Source organism: Sminthopsis crassicaudata, chromosome 3 (genome assembly GCF_048593235.1).
Source record: "Sminthopsis crassicaudata isolate SCR6 chromosome 3, ASM4859323v1, whole genome shotgun sequence".
NCBI classification, from domain to species: domain Eukaryota; kingdom Metazoa; phylum Chordata; class Mammalia; order Dasyuromorphia; family Dasyuridae; genus Sminthopsis; species Sminthopsis crassicaudata.
This window is the reverse complement of record NC_133619.1, coordinates 57,235,199-57,254,661: the sequence shown is the minus strand read 5'-3', so window position 1 is coordinate 57,254,661 and position 19,463 is coordinate 57,235,199. Positions and strand designations below refer to the sequence as shown.

The following is a 19,463-nucleotide window of genomic DNA, read 5'->3' as shown; positions in this document are numbered from 1 at the left end:
TTGAAATGCGGGTGGAAAGGTAAGAAGAGAAAGGAAGAGAAAAGGGAGTTTGCTACTAAAAGTGAAATCTGAAGTAGACAGAAAACAATATCAATAGAGGGAAATCCAGTGAAAGGCTTTATAAGTTAACATGTGAATAGTTCCTGAGGATTATCAAAACACAGCAAAATAAAAGTTTAGGATGATCTATCTATATCAGTTATAAAATGTTAAATTAAGGGGCAGCTAAGTTGTGCAGTGGTTAGAGCACCAGCCCTCAAGCCAGGAGGACCTGAGTTCAAATCTGATCTTAGACACTTAACACTTCCTAGCTGTGTAACCCTACCCTAGACAAATCCCTTAACTCCAATTGCCTCAGCAAAAAAAAAAAAAAAAAAAAAAAAAAAAAAAAAAAAATTAAATTAAAGTTTCTCATACAACATTCCCATATTTATGAATGGATTGAATTTGTGACCAATTTGAAATATACTTTCCCAGAGAAACAATGCTATAAATGTTCCCATATTAGTAAAGAAGTATAGTAGTGCTAAAAAACAACAACTATACAATTGGAGCCAAAACATGAGATGCAATAATGCATCATAAGCCCCTCCAAATATCCTGTATCCCTAGGAACAGTATCTGACATTTAATATTTTACCAAGATGACAGGGAACAGAGGGAAAGATCCTCTATGGAAGGTGAAGATGAATGAAAGGGAAGATGGGTTTAGGATTCCACTTTTGTCCATTCTTAAGATGACACTGCCTGTATGCCAGAAACAGTTTATATTATTTAGGCCTGAGTAGTTCATGTCTTAGAATGACTTAAATTAAAAAAAAATTTTAAACTAGACAAAAACAAGAATCTCCTCCTCAAAAGAAACCCCAAGACACAAAAGAGACAAAGTTTCCATACTTAGAAAACTGACTTTTAAATAAAGCTATCAAACCAACATTCTGAAATAATAACTAGAACCTGTCATTTGCATACATGCAACTGGAGATTAGTGATGCTATTCCCTAACACTCTTGAAGAAGCCATATTAGAAAAAAGCAATTTTTTTTTCAATGCCCATTTGGACTTTAGGTGGAAAAACAATAAGAAAGCTAAATTCAAGTAGTTCAGAAAGTTCCAAAAGTGATAAGAGAAAATGGTTTACTTTATGGTCAATTACAGTAACTTCTCAAATTATAAATGTTAAAGTAGAACTAATCAAGGATAATTAAGTTACCCCCCTCACAATGGAGCTTTGGGTTCTGATATTAAAAGGTCATTTAACAAAAGATGAAACAGGACTCCCTTAAATTACAATGAAAAATCTAACATGAAAAACAAACTCCCAACTGGGACAAATGGCAAAATAACACCTCATTATTTCATCCACAAAATAAGGGTAAAGACTTGAGCCTTTGTGAAATACTATAAATTTTTAAATATCTAATTCTTTCTCTCTTAAAAGAATCTTTTTTTCTGGAGGGAATTGATGGGGTGGGTTTGAGATTGAGAATAACACCACACAAAAAGGATTCTAGGGTATTGTCACATAAAATAAATATTTATGGTATCATGCTATGCAAACCTAAATTTTATTTCAAATTAAAAGTGCTGTCAGATCATTCATGTCCTTCACATTTTGATTTAATGAGCATAAATTCCATGTGAGTTTACAGTTTTACTTTATAGAATGTAAAAAGTTGAAAAGAGAAGTTAAGATTACAATTAAACAATTGCTACACTAGAATTCATGAGCTTTCATTTATCTATAACTTGTATAAGCTAACTTTAAAAATAAACAAATAAAACCATACCATTTTAGAGCAAGAAGAGATTTTGTCAATTTTCTTATTCTACCAAAGAGCAAAAGAAGATCCAAAGACTTGTAATCAACCCAAATTCATAGCAACAGTGAAGAATGCAAGAACCTGGCTATAATGATCCAGTGTTCTTTCTACTATATCGTACTATCTCAAAAAAAAAAACCTATGATTATTTTTCTTATTACTCAGAAAGTTGTTTTGTTTTGTTTTGTTTTTTTAAATAACTGTCTTCATTCTATAACATGAACAATGAATGGCTCTGTCTTAGGTTTCAATTTAGTGGTATGGATTAAGTCAGTCAAGAGACCTGAATTGCAGTCCCAACTATGTGAAGGCAAGTGACCCGACTTCTCTTGTACTGTTTTCTCATCCATAAAAATAAGGAGGTTGAACTGAACAGCTATAAAGGCTCTTCCCAATTTAAAATTCTCTGATCAAAAAATACTTTAAAAAACAACACATATGGCCATAAATATCATTCATTAAATATATTTACTTATCTTTTATGTTTCTTATTTAACATGTTATGTTCTTGGGAAAGTGAATTGCATCATATTACCAAAGGTAAAATAAGATTTTAACCTACTGTATATGATTTTTAGGAAAAAAATCAAGGGTGTCCCCCAAATAGTTGGCATATCCAAGCCAATTTTCCCATAAGATCATAGATTTAAAGCTAAAGAAACCCTTTCATTTTGAAGATGAAGAAACAAACCCAGAGACATAGACACTTTAGAAGTTGATCCTGTCAGTTACAAATTAAAGGGGGGAGTTGATGCAAGTTGTTTGATTCTACCTGCTCAATAATTATCCAGTTCTCACTGAATCCTAACAGTTCAATCAACAAGCATTTATTAAGGACTTGTGGCAGATTTGTATATGAATACACAAAGATAATTAAGGAAACAGTCTATGTTCAGCTCACAAAGCACTTAAATCTGACACATGTATATATTTCCATGAACAAGGGAGCATCATTGATTCATGTTAAAATTTATTTACAATACAACATGAATCTCTAGATTTACTTTCAGTATAGATACGTGGTATAAGCAAATCAAAATTTTGCCATCAAAAAAAAGCTCTAAAAGAATTAGCATAACATTTCCACAACAAGGTTTCTTAAACTTTTTCCATTCCTGACTCCTTTTCACGCAAGAGATTTTTACATGACCTTGGGTATATAGGTATATAAAATAGGCAGACATGATAATAAATCACAATTTTACAACCCCATATTAAGTTATGAGATCCTATAGGGGAATCACTTAACTCACAGTTTAAGAAGCTTTAAAACATCTTCGGGTTCTATAGGATATCCTGTTAAGCAATTCTAATATACATTGCCAACGAGAATATAAAATGTGGAAAACTATAAAGGTAATTTTTTCAGTCCTTCATGTTTTTAACATTTCAAATGTACAAGATTTACAGGAAAGTATATTTCGGAGACATAATCACAAAAAAAATAAGATTAAAAATACAACTTTTGCAATCTACATAATGCTATTCAAATTCAAGCCCTCTACTCCAACAGCTAGCTCATCAGCTCAGGCAAACCCCCATAATCTCTGTCAAGGATTGCAAAGTACTCCTATCTACTCTTCCTGCCTCAAGTCTCTCTTCATTGCAAACCATTTTCCACACTGATGCCAAAATTATTTTCATTAAATGCAGACCCGACTATACAACTCCCCTGCTCAATCAACGCCAGGGTCTCCTATTAGCTTTTAAAGTCCTTTACAACTTGACATCAATACATCTTTCCAAAGCCATCTACAACCCTGCCAAACTGGCCTTTTCTCTAAGCCCTCAGATGTTATGTTGTCCTCATCTCCCTTCTCTGTACCTATACCTTTGTAACTATCCTCCCCACCTATGCCTGGAATGTACCGTCTCTTCAGGTCTACTTTACAGAATTCTTTTCTTCCTTAAAAATCAGTTCAAGTGCTAGGTTAGACATGATTCTTCCCAATCCTACAACTGTTGGTCCCATCTCCCTCTACTCTATGGTATTTCCTTTGTGTTTATTTTATATATACTATAATTGTCTCCCCCACCAGAATGCAAGCTTCTTAAAATTAATAATTATTTCACCCTGTATTTTTATTTCTGGTGATTTGCACAGTTCCTAGAACTCAGTAAATACTTGATAAATAGTTATTAGCCAACCATGTTCAAGAATTATTCATTATGTAGAATATTTTTCTCCTTACAATAAAAAACACATCGCTGAATTATCTTTGGAACAGGCAGCAGGACTGAGTTCAAATTCCACTGCAGATACATAGTGGCTATGTGACTCTAGATAAATTATCCACCCTCTAAATGCCCCCAGAAAACTCTCTAGATTGCAAATTTGCATTGGTTGAAATTTTCTTGAGAGTTTCTATACCAATGAAATCACAAATCTCTTCTTTAAAAAAAAAAAATCCCTAAATTAGACCAAAAAGTTATGAATATTAGGTTTAGAAACAGATTTAAAGTAAAATCAGTTACAGTTAATGGACAAGCAATTAATTATAACTATTTTTAAGTGCAATTTTATGCTTTCAAGCAAAAACAGTAGCTGAAAATTGGCAAAGTGTTGCCTAGTCTAAAATATATCAGGCTGAATAGGTAAAAATGAATCATTCTAAACACTGCTAGTTTATACTATGCTCAAGTAATTTATTTTAAATGGGTTTCTTGAAATCTTTCCTATTTCAAAAGTGCAAAAGGAAACTTTTGACAACTTACAAGATTTCTATAAATTGGAAAGAGCTCTAGACTTGAAGACATTAAATTAAGTCCAGGGTTGGAAACTGATAAGCTGTGGCACCATCCCACAACTTATATCACATTTGTTGAATCTTAAGTTTTTTCATGTGATAAAAATGGAGATAAGAATAAATGCACAACCAAGTTGCTGTGGGGAGATTTTGTAACCCTTAAAACGCTAGAAATAAAAACATCAATAAAGTAAATTGGTTTTGGTTAAAAAGGAAAACAGCTAATTGGAAAAAAAAATTTGCAGCAAGACAAATACAAAAACTTCAAATCAGTAATAATTAAAGAAAAGCAAATTAAAGTAATTCTGAGGTAGAACCTCACAAATAATCAGATTAGCAAAATGTACAAAGAAGGAAAAATGATAAATGCTGAAGTGACTGTGGAAAATAGGCACATTAATAATCCACTGTTGGTTGAATTGTTAATTACTCCAGCAATTCTAGAAAACAACTTGGAATTGTGTCCAAAAAGTTACTAAACTGTTTATATATTCCTTTGACTATTAGTAAGTTCATACTATAAAGAAATCAAAGAGTAGACAAAAATAATTACAACAGCTTTTTTGTGATGACAAAGAACTAGAAACAAATGGGGTGTAGGACAGACATAATAAGACATTGTTGATGGAATTCTGAAGTGTCATAATCATTTTGAAAAGCAATTTGGATTTAAGCAAAGAAAGTGACAAAAATATCTATAACTTTGAGAATAACAGATTTTACTACATTACTGGTCTTATACTCCAAGGAAGATATTGATTAAAACAAAATCCCTATACACCCCCCCCCAAATAGCTATAGAAAGAAAAGAAGTGCTCATTAATTAGAGGGATGGGTAAACAAATTTTGGTGAATCAATGTAATGAAATACCACAGTGCTATACAAATTGATGAAAAGAAACAGTTTAAGAGAAACCTGAGAAGACTTCTATGAATTGATGCAGAATAAAGTGAGCTTAACCAGGAGAATAATTTATACAATAGAACTGGGTGTGTGGGGAAACTGAAAAACTTAAAAACTCTGATCAACATAATGAAAAAAACCATGATTTCAGGGTACAGATACTTAAGAATGAACCTTCTGACAAAGAGATGCCTAACTATCAGAATGAAACATTGTTAGACATGGCCAACTTGGAGAATCTGTTTTGCCTAAAAATATGTATTTATAATAAAGGATGTCTTTCTTTTGGGAAGGGAGGCTGAGTGAAAAAGAAATAAATGCCTGTTGTAATTGGAAAAAAAAAACTAAATAACAAATCTTTTAAAGTGCTATATAGTGTTTATCTTGTGAAATACCTTCCACCACAATGCCCAAAGGAAGGATTTTTAATTCATTAAGAAAGAGTAGGTCACAGAAGATACAATGGACAATTCTGATTACATAAAATTGAAAAGTTTTGCACAAGACCAGTGTGGTTAGATTCAGGAAGGAAACAGTTGCAGAAGGAAAACAATCTTTGTAGCTTATTTGTTCTGTTAACAGCTTGATATTAAAAATATATAATACAGAAAACCAATATGAATACATAAAAATAAAAGCAATTTCCCAAAAGGCAAATATTACAAAGATATGAAAGCAATTCTCAAAATAAATGGAAGCTACCAACAACTTTGGGGAAAGGGAGAATTGGTCAAAATAAGGGCAAAATAAAAATAATTCTAAAATTCTATCTCATACTCATTACCTTGGCAAATATTATTATGAAAAAAGACAGGCATGTATCTCCTAAAGTCCAAAGTCAAAGGGAAAGAGCCCATATACAACGCAAATATTTCTAATTTTTTTTTCCTGTAGCAAAGAATTGGAAATAAAGTGGATACCTCTTAACTGAGGGATAGTAACCAAATTGCGTTATTAGAGTGTAATAGAATATTATTGGAATGTAATGGAATATTATATTGTACCATAAGAAATGACAAACGAGTTCATAGAAATCTGAGAAGACATCTATGAACAGATGCAAAGAGAAATAAGACTACTAATAAAGCAACCACAATATTGTAAAAGAAAACTAATTGGAAAGTCTATGGACAAGTCTGATGATGAAGCATGCCACCCCCTTTCTTAGTCAGAAAGATAATGGACTAGCGGTGCAAATTGATCTATACATTTTTTAAACAAAACCACGGATGATTATGAATTATATTTGCTGAAAGATGAGTGAGATAGATATTAAAAGAATACAGAAGGAAAAAAAAGGCTCAGAAGAGGCCAAAAACAGTAATTCTGTTACTACAGAGTGTGTATGCATGTACATTAAAAAACAAATGGCACTTAAGCACAGCTTAAGTCTTTACATACAATTTTTTGGGCTTTTCTTTGTATAGAAAAATATCCATGTTTGTTCATCTTAAGTTCGTCATAAATTTGGGGGGGGGGGGCAGGGTACACCTTCTAATGTTCCCTTTTTGCCCTAAAATTATGACTAACATAAAATTCTCAGATAGAAAATAATTTAACATGGCAGAAACTAGGCATGGACCCACATTTAACCCCATATATTAAGATAAGATCAAAATGGGTCCAAGATTTAGGCATAAAGAACGAGATCATAAATAAATTAGAGGAACATAGGATAGTTTACCTCTCAAACTTGTGGAGGAAGAAGGAATTTGTGTCCAAAGGAGAACTAGAGATCATTTATAGATCATAAAATAGAAAATTTTGATTACATCAAATTAAAAAGGTTTTGCACAAACAAAACTAATGCAAACAAGATTAGAAGAGAAGTAACAAATTGGGAAAACATTTTTACTGTTAAAAGGTTCTGATAAAGGCCTCATCTCCAAAATATACAGAGAATTGACTTTAATATGTAAGAAATCAAACCATTCTCCAATTGATAAATGGTCAAAGGATATGAACAGACAATTTTCAGATGATGAAATTAAAACTATTTCACTCATATGAAAGAGTGTTCCAAATCACTATTGATCGGAGAAATGCAAATTAAGGCAACTCTGAGATACCACTGCACACCTGTCAGGTTGGCTAAGATGACAGGAACAAATAATGATGAATATTAGAGGGGATGTGGGAAAACTGGGACACTGATGCATTGTTGGTGGAGTTGTGAAAGAATCCAACCATTCTGGAGAGCAATTATGTCCAAAAAGTTGTCAAAATGTGCATACCCTCAGCCATACTACTACTGGGCTTATATCCCAAGTAAATACTAAAGGAGGGAAAGGGACCTGTATGTGCCAAAATGTTTGTGGCAGCCCTTTTCATAGTGGCTAGAAGCTGGAAGATGAATGGATGCCCATCAATTGGAGAATGGTTGGGTAAATTATGGTATATGAATGTTATGGAATATTATTGTTTTGTAAGAAATGACCAACAGGAGGAATACAGAGAGGTTTGGAGAGACTTGTTGAGTGAACCGAGCAGAACTAGGAGATCATTATACACTTCAACAATGATACGGTATGAGGATGTATTCTGATGGAAGTGGATATCTTCAACATAGAGAAGAGCTAATCCAATTCCAATTGATCAATGATGGACAGAATCAGCTACACCCAAAGAAGAAACACTGAGAAATGAGTGTAAATTGTGAGCATTTTGTTTTGTTTTGTTTTTCTTCCCAGATTATTTTTACCTCCCGAATACATGTCTTCCTTTGAAACAACAACAACAAAATTCGGTTCTGTACATATATATTGTACCTAGGATATACTATAAGATATTTAATATGTATGGAAATGCCTGCCATCTAAGGGAGGGGGTGGAGGGAAGGAGGGGAAAAATTTGGAACAGAAGGGAATACAAGGGATAATGTAAAAAAAAAAAAAAAAAAAAAAAAAAAATTACCTATGCATATGCACTGCCAAAAAATATTATAATTATAAAAATAATTAAAAATTAATTGATTAATTTAAAAAACTCACCAAAAAAACACAAATACCCATATATTATGCAATAATAATAATAATAATAATAATAATAATAATAATAATAATAATAACTTAACACTTAAAATTCTTTCCCACAAGTCCAGGATAACTGCCCCTTTATGATAACTGGCTTTAAATCTTTATTAATCATACAATCAAGATCCATTTCATTTTACATATTAGTTCACATAATTATTAGTTCAAATGCTTCCTAACATTCACTGGCTTACTACCTCTCTACTGATTTACCTATGTAATCATAATCACTATAGTTTTAGAGATGGAGTGACTAATTACTTTGGTAACAATATCATATGATATCTTAATCCTGTGTCTCCTATCTCCTAAATAGGTTCAAGAATTTTTAAAAGGGGGGGAGGGGCAAAAAGATCAGATCATCTCTCACAAAGTAATTATAACTTGGAGAAGATTACAATATGATCAATTAGTAAATGAAACAGTATTATGCATAAGATATGACTGGAAATTAGCATGGTTCATTTTCAAAAATAAACATTGCTGAACTTTTAGATCCAAATAAATATTATTTCCAAAGTAGTCTGCATACACTTATTTAAATGATGGCTGAAAGGACACTTTTAGTACTTCTCTCTGCCAACAGCTTTTAACACAACATTCTTTTAAAGATACTAAAAGATGCCAAATCTTCAATGAAACCAATTTCTTGATATGGTTTCTGTAAACTGGCACTAAAAGCATTTATTAAAAGTTTTTAAAATATTTAGGAAATGACAGCATTCTATACTATACTTACTAACCAAAATTTGCATGAGATGATATTTTAACTTACTTCTGTTTCTCTGTACAATAAATGTATCTATTATTTAACAACACTATCAGTATGGCATAGTAGAAAGAGAATTGGATTTGGATGTGAACAAACTTAAGAGTTCATCACTGAAATTAGATATTTGACTATACTTAAGTTACTTAATGTCTCTGAGCCTTATGAGTTTCCTCATTTGTAAAATGGGAATAACATACTACTTTTATGGATTTGATGTGAATAAAATCTTTGAAAATGTTTAAATGGTGAACATGTGAATTATGATTACTACTTCTTTCACATTTTACCTTCAATTCAATTTATTACAGGCACTTTATGCTCACTAAAGGTTATATTTGGCAGTCTTAAAAAAAAAGTTTGGATGATCATTACTCATAAATTTTGAAGAGAAGACTTGTGATCAATTACAGGTTGTAGTAGGATGGCTTCTGAGGATTTTTCTAGTACTCAGATTCTATAATTCATGAGGTGAAAGGGGTGTGAAAAATTCAGCAAAATTTTGCTTTTTTCAAATTCATGGACTTGAATGCTATCATTAGCAAAACAGTTCAAATGGCAGATTTTTGAGGAATAAAAGCAGTTGTTACTTTCAATTATTTTAATGTAGGAAAAATAGTGGATTCCAAACTAAAGAAGCTTTTATGTATTTTACTTCAGAGGACAAAGACTATAGTAGAATGTATTACCAAAATAACCAATTTTCATAAACCACTACAGATCTACTTAATTCAATTACTGATATCAATGATCAATTATGTAAGCTCCCAGCAACTGAAGAAAAAATGTTATTTTTAGAGCAAATGTACATTTTTTATGGATAGTTATTGTAAACATCTTTCTTTCTCAACTAAAGCCAAAATGGCACAAATAATACCTAATGCAGATATATCAAAAGATAACTAGAGTAAATAAAATCCCAAATTTTAAAAGATTTAGAACTGATTGCAAAAATATATTTTCGGGCCAACTGGATTTGAAAAGGTATGCTCCATAATTTTTTTACAAGTATATAATTATCTAGTCAATTCCCACTTCTTAACATTTTATATTGACTTGCTTTAGTAGTTTCTCCTTTTTCCACATAGCTATTTCTACAATTGTTACTTTTAAAGAAGAAATTTTACTGTAAGAATAGCAGAACTGTCTGAGGCCACACACAAAAGCTGAAAAGTCGTTTGTGAGTCCTGTCCCCCACTCATCACTCTTGAAGCTTAATTCTTTTACTATCTCTAAGCCTTTCAGAGTTTAAACTGAAAATTTATTTCCCCATATCCAGAATTGCAGTACTAAATTACCTAATTAAGCCTAAACAGATGAACTTAAATCAGACATAAGAATCAAATAACTTTCTCAATTTAGACTTAAATAATCTTGGAAATGACTAATAATTAATATGATATGCAGGTCCCTACTATATGTAACTGTTGTCCTTTTGAAAAACCTAAAAGTAACCCTAAAATACTAATACTCTCTTTTGTTGGCTTCCAAGCACAACCTAGACAATTTGAAAACAAGAAATATTCTTCTATCTGTTTTCCACTGTTACACATCTTAATCAAGCATCATGTAAACAGCCTAGGTAGTATCACCCCAGAATCTATTCCCTAAGGAAAGGCTGGTAGACACTAAATAATGAGCAGTTCCCCAGATAAATTGTCTTAAGGACAGACCCTCCATCTGGGAAAAGCTTAACAAGGAATCTCTAAAGGGTTCAGTAAAGGGCACAATTTGAAAAGGAAAGGAAGTGCTATATACACTTTTTAGCAGTATTCAAGTTTCCTAAACTTCTATTGTTACATGCCTATACAAAGCTGCTATCTACACAAGCTTTCCTGACATGTACTATAAAGCGCAAGAAGAAAAATTGTTTACAAAACTTGAACAATAAAATGTAAAGAAATATTTTATTCAAATCAGAGTTCAAAAAGTAGAATTGTCAAAAATCCTTAATTTCTGTAAATAATAAACAAATATAGAAACCTCATTATTTTTTCATCATAGAGAAAAATCAGTTTTTGGCATTGTAATAATGTTGCTTAAAAACTCTAGTATCAAATCAAGGCAACAATAATTTTTTGAGTCATGGTCTGAATGCTGAAAAAGTCATTTATAATACTTTAACATTTCAAGAACCTGTGATTTCATCTGGGTAAGCATTCCCTCTACCAAAGCAGATCATAATTCATCTGTAATTTTGTACATACAGTCTACAAAAGCTACTATACCTCAGAAATAAATCATCCTGAGCTAATCTGAGATGAGCCTGTCTGAACTTAGCTAGGTCAATCCTCGGAAAATAGACATATCAGTCTTTAGGCTCAATTTAAAAAGACTATGCCATAATTTGGGCTCTCCTGACATAACCTTCAAAAACTCTAGGTCACCACCATGACATAATGAAGCATCTGAAGGATTTGGTGTAGAGCATATTTATACATGCTCAAAAATAGAAAAGAGCCTCCTTTTACTACTGGCACTAAGAAAAAATGTTCAAAGTCGTTTTGAAAATGCCAGCATGGGACAGCTAAAAAGCCCAATGAAAAGAGCACTGGCCCCGAAGTCAGAAGGACCTGAGTTCAAATTCTATCTCAGATATTTCACTCTTACTAGCAATGTAACCCTGGACAAATTACTTAACACCAATAACCTTGCCAAAACAAATAAACAAAAAAGAAAATGCTAGCATAAATTAGCTTGTGAGCTGGAAATTAAGTAGCTAATTAGCAGACAAGTCATGGGGAAAAAAACAGTAATTTTTTTCCATCTGAATTCTCCAGGAGTAGGGAAGTTAATAACTTGAAGTGAAATTTTGAGACCTTAAAAAATCTAATTCCTATTAATTTAAAATGACTGTAGTCAAACTTACAGTGATAGATTTAATAAGACAATACAAATTTTCTCAATAGGAAATTCTATTCATTTACTATTTCTGAGTAGTGACTCCAACTTCAATCTGTTCCAAAAATAAAAGCAACTAACCAGGAAGAAAAGAAAAACAAGGTCTGTCAAATTTTTTTATAACTGAAGATGAATAAGCCACCAATGAAATACATCACTATAGAGGTACTTATCTGTAATTAATGTGTTGCCACAGGTGCCACACTAACAAGGAATTTAAAACTAGATATTGATAAAGAAAAAAGAAGGAATTTTAACATTCTTTTAAATTATAAGTAATTACATATGGGAACTGAATATTTCTGAAGTACAACTGGGATATACTTGAATAAACTCCAATGGCTTCCAGCTATCTGAAGGATAAAACATAAAATCCTTTTTAAAGCCCTTTTATAGCCTTATTTCACTTCACTCTCCTTAAAGTAGATCACAATGCAGGCAAACCACTCTTCTTGCTGTTCCACAACACAAGGCACACCCCATTTTCCTTCTCTAACTTCTATACTGATTGGTACCCAAAACTGGAGCATACTATCTCCTCCTCATCTGACTCTCAGAGTCTCTCACTTCCTTCAAGGCTCAGATTAACTTCTACTTGAAGGTTTTCCTGACCCCCAAGCTACATTTAATGCCTCCCCCCTACTCCTTGAAGGAAAGGATTTGTTTCATTTTTGTCTTTGTATCCCCAGCTTGTAGCAAACAGGAGATGCTAGGCGAATACCTTGATTAGCATCAGACCATGATGCTGCTCTAAATTTTGTTTCAAACAAGGCAAAAATCTTGCTAATTCCTGAAGTTCACACTCTTCAGCTAATGCCAAAACTGAAATTTACTGGAGGATGGTGAAGTAAAACCAACCAGTAATTAAAGATTTGAACATTGTCAAAAGTACACTGAGACAAAAGGAAAGCCCAACCCAAGTTTTACTCTTAACACAGAGATGTTATCGATATGAATGCTGCTATATTTTATAATAAATCTCAGCAAAAGTTAATATTCAAAATGTTAAATATGAACTCACTATGACAGGGTAAGTGACTGGAAAATCATACTGTTTCCTACAAAATCTGACACTTAGTAATAATTAAAAAGCAATTGATTTCCTAAGACTCAATCCTGAGGATTTGTTAAAAAAAAAAAAAAAAAAAAAAAAAAAAGGCAAAATTTTCATATTCATTTAAATGCAGTTCTGGATTCAACTTAAGAATTCATCAACGGAAGTATTAGTACAGTACCATTTTTCCTCCTCAAGGAAAAGGTGATAATAAATTTCATCAAAGACTGTTAAGTGAAGTAGTAGAAAGGGGAGTAGACATTCAGAATAGAAAGATCTGAGTTCAAATCCCTTCCTGGCTACTTGGCTGTGTGTGAACTTGGACAAATTAACTTCCCTTCTCTCTGGGCCTTCCTGGATTTCCTCATCTGTAATTAAAAAGTTAGACTAAAAGTTCTCGCAGTTCCTTTTACAAGTGCAAAATCTATCAGTATAATCTCATTCCACACTCTTAAATTAATGAAAGCTCTCATACTCACAAAGAATTGTCGGTGGGCAAAACTCCTTTTATTCATAATGAAATAGCTCTCCTTCATTAGGAAAGTCACAAACTCTGTGCACCTCAGTTTTCTCATCCGTAAAATGGGGATAAAACTTGCTTTACCTACTTCACAAGACTAAAATACATTTATAAAATATTATAAATGCATTCTAATCCCCTAAACTTTGCATATAGTCATTTCATTCCCCCTCCCCCAAATTCTTAACTATATATATATATTGCATTTTAAAAGTTTAGGATTAAGATATCACAAGTTTCCCAGCACTTCTCCCACCAAATACAAAAATAAAATGAAAAATACCTATGACAATTGTTAATTTCAAGTTACGGAGTAAGGCTTTTTTCTTTTGAGAACTTAAAAAACAACTCTTCCTTCTCAGCAGTTAACTGTGCATATATATGCATACACCTTTGAAAAAGCAAAATTCTTAACTCCTACTCTGCGGGAGTTTTGTTTATAATTACCGTTTTATCACTACAGCTCTGAGTTCAGAAGAATCTCTGCCTGGCTAGACGCCTGTTAATACTCTCTTCGCACAAGTATGTGCAGTCTGTTATTATTCTACGTTCGTCACTAGCCTCCACCAAACGTGACCTCCAGAGTCTCCCGGACAGCCCGCACACCAGGTGACAGCCCCCCGGAGTCTGTCCAAGCCGCTCTGGGTCCCTGGTGTGCAGCGCGCACGGTGGGGGCGCAGGCAGGGGCACACCTGTCACAGCGCCCGACCGCCAAACTCCGACCGCGGGACGCGGCTCGGGCGCCGGGCAGCCGCTCGGGCACTTTTCTCTCAGAGCAGAGCAAACCCCCTTTCAAAGTTCACACTCACACGCACGCACGCACTCATACGCACACACGCGCCGGGGCTTACAATGAGCAGCGCCGGGCGCCCCCGGGATAGAGGCCGGGGGCGGCGGGGCGAGAGGCCGGGCCCCCGGGCCTGCAGACGGGGGGCGCGCAGGCCCCCGGGCGCCAGCTGGGCCGCCGCCGCTGGGCCGGCCCTGCGGAAGAGACGCAGGGGCAGCCCGCCCGCTCCGGGGCGCCCCCTCCTCGCTGCCCGCCCCCGCGGGGCGCCCCCCGAGCTTCCCCCGTTGCCGGGAAGGTTCCAGCCCCGCGGCCCTAGAGGCGGCGGTGGGGGGAGGGGGGAGCGGCCGGCCCTGAGGCCTGTTGGGGGGAGTTCAGCCCGGGGCCTCGAGTGCGTCTCTCGGCCGGGCCCCCGGCCCCTCGGCCCCGGGCGCGGAGGAGAGACTCACCGGAAAGGCCCGGATCCGCATCTTGGTGTCCTTCCGGCTGCCCGTCCCTTTGCTCAGGTTCGACATGGTTCTCCTCCTCCTCCCCTGCTCCTGCTCCTCCTCCTCCTCCTGCTGCTCCGGCGGTGGCGGCTTCAGGTCGCGCTCCGGGGCGCCCGTGTCACATCGAAGGCGGGCGGGCTGGACACACCGGCGGCTCCCGGGCTGGGAAGGGGGGAGGGGGACTTCGGGGGTGGGGGAGGCGGCCGGACCCCCGCGGCCCCGGCCCCGGCCCCGGCTCCGGCCCCGGCTCCGGCTTAGGCGGCTCTGGCGGCTCTAGCTCCGGCCCCGGCCCCGGCCCGGCCCCGGCGGCTGCGGCTGCGGCTGTGGCTCGGCCTTCCCTCGGGGGCTGCGCTGGCGCGGCGGCTCCGCGGGGCTCCCCCTCCCCCCGGGCCCGTCACTCGCGGCTGGGCTCCCTCTATCGCGCTCCTCCGCGATGGCGGCGGCGGCGGCGACGGACAAACATCTCACTGCGCAGGCCGAACCTCCTCCTCCTCCTCCTTCTCCTCCTCCGCCTCAGCGAGACAAGATCCGGCCCAGAGGGTGGAGGGGGGAGGGAGGGAGGGAGGAGAGCCAGAGAGTAAGAGAGATTGGGGGAAGGGGGGTAGGGGGTGGGACGGGAGGGGGAGGCGGCCGCAGCGTGGGGGGGGAGGGGGGGAGAGGGAGCGCTGATCTCGCGAGAGCGGCCCGAGGCCGGAGCGGGGCCGCCGAGGCGGGCGGAGCGGGTGGGGATGAGCCAAGGGAGGAAGGATGGGGGGGCGGGAGGTGGGGGGGAGTGGGAGGAGCCGGAGGGGAGGGGCGGGGAAGGGGAGGGGTTGAGGGCGGGGAGCGGAAAGCTACGTTTTCGAAACTGGAGAGTCCGAGACCAGGTTCGGGGCGGAGGTGACTCTTGATTGGTGGAGAGCGGAACGAGGTCCTGGTCACGTGGGAGTGAGAGTAGTGACCCTAGTTGTGGCGAGGCGTGAGATCCTCGGTGGGGGTTCTGTTGTGGAGGCTGTGGCAAGGCATCCCTGCATCAAAGGCTGTTTTTCTGGGGCATAATGAAACAGGATGGACCAGTGGGGTGGGAGACCGGAGGAGGGAGTTTGGGTGGGAGGAGGTACCTGCCCTGCTGTCAGCCCTTGGAAGGGGCTGGGGGGAGGGGGCGACGGCCGGAACGGGTTTTCCAGAGATGGGAAGGTGAATCTTCCGTGGGCTCACCTAGCTACCAAGCGGCCCAAGCCCCGGGGTTCACGGAAGGCGGCTCAGGCATGACGTTTTTGGCAGGACTCGGGGGGGGGGGGGAAGCAGTTGCTATGGCAATAAAGTCATGTCAATTCACTAAATCAGGTGTAAACTGGTTAGACAGAGGTGATCTAGTTGTAGAAACATGAAGGAAAATACAATTTAAACAATTCAGAGTCTGTTCACAATTACTGATAATCCTTAAAATTAGACTTAAAATCATTTATCTTTTGTAATGCTCTCAAGGTTTGGGACTTTTGTCTGGGGTTTTGTTTTTGCTTTTTGGTCTTTTTTTGGGGGGAGAGTTTTTGTTTTGTTTTTTGTTTTCGGTTGTTGTTGTTGTTGTTTTGGCGTCTCATTCAGTTGCCCCACAAGGTCTGAGTCGTTCGTGGTTTTACTTTCCAATTATAATCAACTTTACTTCCTGATTTTGCTTACTTGACTAAATTGCTCTACAAGCCCTACAAGAGGACCCTCCTATTTAAACCCCTCTGAAATAACCATTTGCACACTCAGAACCTACCAATATTTTCTGCAGCATGTTCTCGACTTTTGAGAACGTTTGTTTATGATTCTTTTTTAGATCAGAACTATTTAATAAGTTCAGGCATTTTTTTTAAGAGGTTGGAGTTACCTCAGGTTAATGAATTCATTGAGTAATTAAACTACTGGGTGTTGTTATGCTTTCAACACTTACTTTGTTGATTAGTCTATGGTTATTTGAAAAAAATTGTTCCTTTTTTTAAAATCGTTTTTGTTGTTGTTTCTTGCTCAAATCAAAACAAAGACTTGAGAAATGAGTATGTTGCTTGAGGCAAGACCTGCCCATAACTTATAAGGCTAAATATAGGTCACCTGAGAACTGGAACAATGAGGTATGATTGGGAGGGGTGTAAAGTAAGTATCATGTAGTCTCCTATGGTATGGATCCAAGGAAGGAGCTGATCATTCTTGTACTAATTAAGTCTACCCTTATATACTTATTAGATTATTGCAGCAATTGATGTTTTTCCATTGGTTCTACAATATAACTTCAACAGCACATTCCTTATTTTGTTGTGATGCCTTTACCTCATTAGCACCAGATCAAAGCTGCTCTCCCAGCTTCTGGTTTGCCTTGCATTGTGTAATAAGGCTGTTTTCTTTAAAAAACAAACAACAACAACAAAAAACCTTTTAAATCCAAATTTTTAAAATTCAGCCCTACTTTAAATATATCTGGGCATTCCGCTGTCTAAAGGAAGTATAAAGGAATGCTTTTATAAAATGAAGTCACTTTGTAGGTTTATTTGTTTTGTAAATCCAGATTTTCATATTTTCTTTCTGTTGAAACAAAGGACAAGCTAGCCCATCATGGCAAGCTATTTTGGTTACTTTAGATCTAAAAATACATAATGTAATCAACAGAAGGTCTTTTGAACTATAACTGTCCCCAGTTTCATGGGGAAGTCCATCACCTTTTCTACATCTAAGTTTTTGGCTTTGGAGTGATAGGAATTACTATTAAGAGGTCTGATAGAATAATGAATTTGTACGCTTTTTCTTTTATAGAAAAGTAGCACATCATCCAGTTATATTGAAAAAGTCTTCTAGCCTTAGAACTCCCTCTTACTCAATGGTTCCCAGACTTCTACATTCAAGGCTTGTGGGTACTTCCTTTAATGTATGTTGATTCCCAATCTAGCAGAGAAAGAAGAGCAAAGAAAATAGCTGCCAGAATTTCACATGTATGCCAGCCTATATTTTTGCTCATTCGGGAACATGCTCATTCAGGAAAATGACAGCCCCATTTGCCAACATGCCTATGTAGAGGACACAGGCAGAATGCGTTAAATTCTCTGGGACTTCATCTTCAGCCTTGAAATGTGCAATCTGAAATTGAAAGAGAAAAAGATCTTTGCACAGAAGTGGTTATTAAGTGAGAGAGAAATTTACTGATCTTAAAGATAGTCAATTAGTGTTTTAAGCCATCTTAATAATTTCTTGACCAATGGCATATCTGATTTGATGGAACAGACTTTGGTCTTTGAAAGATAACTGAAAATCTTACAATTTAACTAATATAATTGACTTATAGAGCTCAAAGGGATCAGGTATAAAAGTATTAGCCCCAGCACTTCAACTCTGAAAACCTTCATTATTATCAAGATGTGGATAAATATACTATATATTACTATATCTAATATACTAAATATTTTAAGCACCTTGCCTGATCATTATGAAGAAAAACTGTTTTGAAATTATATAGAAATTTGAGTAATATCTGACAGATATTGACTTCAAAGAATAAAGCCTAGGTTTCTTGTCTAAATTGCAACTTTCTTTCCTTTCTTGGATACCTTGTTAGTCATTTGTAATAACAGCTAGCATTTACATAGATTGTTGTAAAGTTTGCAAAGCTTCCTGGGATGTAGGTGCTATTTTTATCCCCACTTTACAACTGAGGAAATTGAAGAGGAGATTCAGTGACTTGCCCAGGGTCATACATCTAAGAAGTATCTACTCTCACTTTTGAACTAAGCCCATGGTTCCCTTCATTACAGCACCAAATGCTTTTTGGAAAACAGCCTGAGTGGCATTTGTTTAAAGAAAATCAATGGAGCTTGACTTAAGAAGCTTGAGTACGGATGGGGGCACAAAAAAGCCTCTTCATTAAAGTCTGATATTTATCACAGTCTGAATGTGTGACTTTGAACAAATCATGACAGTTCCTGGGCTTTAGTTTTCTCATCTTTAAAATGAGGAGTTTAGACTAGATTATCTCCAAGGTCCCTTCTAACTCTTTTAAGTCTAGAATACTAGATATCATCAACCAATATGAAGAAATACAAACTTTAAAATCCCAGGTTTAACCTCACACTTCACAAAGTAGCAGAGGTGTTAAAAGAAGCAAACAATTATTGACAAGAGGCTATGAGGCAGGCAAATCAAGATACTTTTTCCTTTTTAAAATATTTCACCACTGTTTTTTGACATTACTGCCCAATAGGTCCGCTGCCCAATCTTCACAGATCCTATGTTGGTAGAGTTTTAACTTGGGCCAATTGTTCAGAAAAAAATTTGGAATTAAGAAAATTGATTAAAATGTTTTTACATTTTGATCTAGTAACCATACTACTGGACAAATGTACATATGTGTATTCTATAAACGTGTATGTATCTGTACATATGTGTCTATATGTGTGTGTATGTATATGAGTTCCAAGGAAGTCAAAGATGA

The 19,463-nt window shown here is 36.8% G+C and overlaps 1 protein-coding gene across 1 annotated transcript in view; it reads right to left on the bottom strand.

Annotated features, from left to right (window-relative positions):
- The window catches only part of CUL3 (cullin 3), a 108,663-nt gene extending 93,062 nt beyond the window's left edge, over positions 1–15,601 (bottom strand). Inside the window, exon 1 of the mRNA XM_074298586.1 lies at positions 14,984–15,601. Coding sequence (XP_074154687.1) covers positions 14,984–15,049 — 66 coding nt within the window. The 5' untranslated portion in view covers positions 15,050–15,601. The remainder of the gene's footprint in view (positions 1–14,983) is intronic.
- Positions 15,602–19,463: the final 3,862 nt, after the last annotated feature.